The sequence below is a fragment of the Aptenodytes forsteri genome, unplaced genomic scaffold (assembly GCF_000699145.1).
Source record: "Aptenodytes forsteri isolate BGI_AS27 unplaced genomic scaffold, ASM69914v1 Scaffold178, whole genome shotgun sequence".
NCBI classification, from domain to species: Eukaryota; Metazoa; Chordata; class Aves; order Sphenisciformes; family Spheniscidae; genus Aptenodytes; species Aptenodytes forsteri.
Window position 1 is genome coordinate 992,195 of NW_008795136.1, and position 3,664 is coordinate 995,858.

General features: G+C 51.2%; 1 protein-coding gene across 1 annotated transcript in view; it reads right to left on the minus strand.

The window, feature by feature from the left end:
• Window positions 1-3,361: 3,361 nt before the first annotated feature.
• Window positions 3,362-3,664, minus strand: part of ZBTB7C (zinc finger and BTB domain containing 7C) — an 8,043-nt gene continuing 7,740 nt past the window's right edge. Inside the window, exon 3 of the mRNA XM_009278439.1 lies at window positions 3,362-3,421. Within this exon, the coding sequence (XP_009276714.1) occupies window positions 3,362-3,421 (60 nt within the window). The remainder of the gene's footprint in view (window positions 3,422-3,664) is intronic.

Below are 3,664 nucleotides of genomic sequence, written 5' to 3' on the forward strand. Positions count from 1 at the left end.
TCTTGTGCTGAGGACCCCAGAGCTGGACGCAGTGCTCCAGGGGGGGTCTCAGCAGAGAAGAGCTGAGCGGAGCCTTCTCTTCTCCAGGCTGGACAACCCCAACTCGCTCAGCCTGTCCTCATAGCAGAGGTGTTCCATCCCCCTGATCATTTTCGTGACCCTCCTCTGGACCTGCTCCAACAGGTCCGTGTCTTTCTTGTGCTGAGGACCCCAGAGCTGGACGCAGTGCTGCAGGTGGGGTCTCAGCAGAGCAGAGCAGAGGGGCAGAATCCCCTCCCTCGACCTGCTGGCCACGCTGCTTTGGATGCAGCCCAGTGCTCATCGGTACCTGCTGCAGCTGGGCCCTAGGAGCTGTGGTGAGAAGGTGAACAAGAAGCCACCGCACCGTGAGCTGGGAGAGAGCCCTGCGTCCTTCCAGCCCGAGGCTCGGTGCTCATCACACCCGTCCCAGCTGGGGAAGGGGAGCAGAGCCCTGGGAAGGCACCTCCACACTTAGCCGGGCTCGCACGTGGATACCTGTGGCCTGGAGGCACTGCACAACATTGAAATGGGAAGAAATGGGAAGAAATAGGGTTTTCTATTTCCCTCCCCACCCCAAAACGTGATCGCCACCAGCACCCGGCTCCATCCAACCCAACCCAACCCAGCGCAACGCGGGAAAATCAACCTTAACTTGTTAATCATCATCAGCATCGCAACGCCAACGGCCGCCTCGGGCCAGAGCCCGTACCAGCTAGATGCTTAATGAATGCGTGATTATTTTGGCTTTCCAAAAGGTGCTTGGAAAGCACCAAATTTGTGTGTCCAGCAAACATCTGTAGACCTGAGGCCACGGGGATGGCCATGCCGGCCCGAGGAGGGAGGCAGCTCAGCATCTGCAGTGGCTTAGCCATCTCAGCGTGGCCACAGGCAAGAGAACCAAGTCCTGCTAATAATTTAAGAGCATCAATTAATACAGTTTAATAAATACGTAAAAGGATCTAGTCTCTTTTTTTTCCATCCACTTTCTAGCGTCAATGAAAGTTAAGGGTGATTGTCCCGTGAGTAACTAAGGCAAATTTGTTTGTCTGTGTGTGTGTTTCTCTCCTTTTTTGTTTTCATTTTTTTTTTCCATTGTTTTGTACATAAAGCAATCACATAAAAATAGTTATAAATAGAAAAATTGCAAAGGTTTTTCCCCCCTAGACAAATAGGAAAAACAACCCAACCAACCCAACAAACAAATCGAGACAGAAAAACCACCTTGCTTCAAGTCCTTGTAGATTATACAGTACTCGGCATCTTTGGATACTTTACAATGACTCCAAATCGTAGACAAAAAAACACCTGAAGTAACCAGTCATCTGCAAAACGTCGCTTGTGTAAGAAGTTTATATGGATTTAAAAAAAAAAAAAAGTTTGATGCAGTTTTAAGAAGTTTTCTTTTTTTTTTTCCTTCTTTTTTTTTTTTTCCCCCCCTCCATTGACTTGTTGCCCGCGGAGTCTTTGTGGATTTCTTTTTGGAGGAGGAAGCGAGCGTTGGGCAGTTCCTTGGGATCGTTCTGCTATGGATGGTCTCAGAGCAGAAGTCCTTCATGCCCTCGTGGGGGGCTGTGGATCCTGGACCCCTTGTGTCCCCTCCATGCTCCGGTGGGGAGACCCTCATCCAGCTACCGCTTCGGAGCGGCACCATCGATGGGCAAACCAAAAAATAAATGAACCCGCGGTCCTCTCGTTCCCTTTGATTCTGCTGACGTTGAAAGGTAACAGTAAAAAGAGAAAGAAAAAGCCCTAATTTGTAACATTTACATTTTTGAGAGCTGGTTTCATGTAAAACCAGCTTCCCAGGGCACCCACCGCAAGCCATCTCAGCCGGTGGTGAAACTGGGGTCCCACCACATCCAAGAGGAGCCGTCGGAGGCAGGTGGCCATCAAAAGCCTTTATTCTCGAGAGTAGCTCATGTTTTCAGGGGCTGAAGGAGGCTGACGAGGCGATTCCAGCCAATTTGCCAATTTTTTGGCCTCAAAAGAAATATTAGATAGGGGTGGCCAGGCCAGGGTCTGCAGGGGTGCTGGGGAGGACCCCAGACCTGGTGGCCACCGTGGGCAACCTTCAGCGTGGAGCACCCCATCATATGTTACCGCCTCATCTTTTGAACCAACAAATGGTGAAAAAATAGTATTTCTACTTGCTTGCAAGTAGACAATCTCATCTTTAGTGGACTTCTTTTCCACAAAGATCCCTTGAGACAAGCAGCAGGGATATTGGCACACCCAGTTTTTTCCCATCGACGTTGCAGATTCGGGGACACTCAAGTGTTTTGTAAATTTTTGTCATCAAAATATATATAGGAATTAGGGGGAATTAAAGACGCAAAACCAGACATTTCAGAATGGTCAGCGGTGGTGAATTCTGACTCTTTGGTTTGAAATGACTTTTTCATTTCAAAATTCCCACATGGTTTATTTTTGCAAAGCAAAGGTTTAATAAAAGCTCAAGATCGAAACATTTCTGATCCTTCCAAAAAATTTCCTTCACCTTTTCAAGCAACTGAAGTTAAAATACTCCAAAGAGGCTTTGGTTCTCCTTCTGAAATTTTGGAATGGCCAAAGAACCAAAATAAGTAAAAACCCCCTTTTCCACCCAGGTTTGCTCCTGGGTGATTTTCTATCTCTTTTTTTTTTGGATGTTTTTAGGGTCCCAACTCATCCTGCACAGCAGGGCTTTCACCAGCCCTGCAAATCTGATATACCGCTGAGAAAGACAACGGCCGGGATCCTCTTCCTCCCAGTGTGGCTGCTTGACCCTCCCCTTTATCCCTTGTAGAATAAATTTTGTTGCCAGACGTGGGAATTAATTAAAAAAAAAAAAAAAAAATCCCTCAGTCCTGCTGACCAAAAGGGCCAAGGAATGTAAAATATCAAAACCAAGTCTGGACGGCTTGTTGGTGTCCAGCAGGCCTCGCGGGTGGAAAGTAGGGAACATCTCCCCCAGAAGAGCCATCTCATGGTGATGGCCATGCCCTGGACTAAGGCAAGTGACATTTTTGGGAGCGTTGAAGAGAGCAGCAGTCCTGGCCTGGCCTTCCCGGACGGAGCCACGAGCGGTGGGCGGCTGGATGGGGCAGCGAGTGCCCCACGGCCCCAAAGCCAAGTGCATCGCAGAGTCTAAAGTGCCGGTGGCCATGGGGCGCAGTACCTGCCCACCCACCCGCTCGCCCTGGGGATGGCCCCGTGCCCCAAGCCCTGCGGCAGGCCATGGTGGCGAGGGGACGAAGAGCTTCTTGGGAGCCAGACAATGCGAAAGGGCAGGCGGGGACCCCGAGGGAGCCAGTCGCCCTGTTGGGAAGGGAGCGGACCCATGGTGGGACCGGGCACGGGTTTAGTTGCTCGCCTCCGAGATGGGAGCCACGTGGCCGAGCCCTGCCAAGCCGCTGAAGCCCGTGCTCCAAGGATCGGGAAGGGGGAAGAAGGGCTGGGCAGCAAGGTTTTCGTTATGGCCCAGGGCGAAGGCGAAGATGCCCGCATTCCTCTCCATGTCCAGCTGGGCTCGCCTGAAGAGCTTCATCTGGGTTTCTTCAAACTGGCTCTCCAGCTCCTGCAGGCTGAAGGCGGTCTTGGCCCCGCTCAAAAAGTGCTTGGGGCTGGGGCCGGGAAGGCACATGGCCGCGCCGCCAAGGTGGCC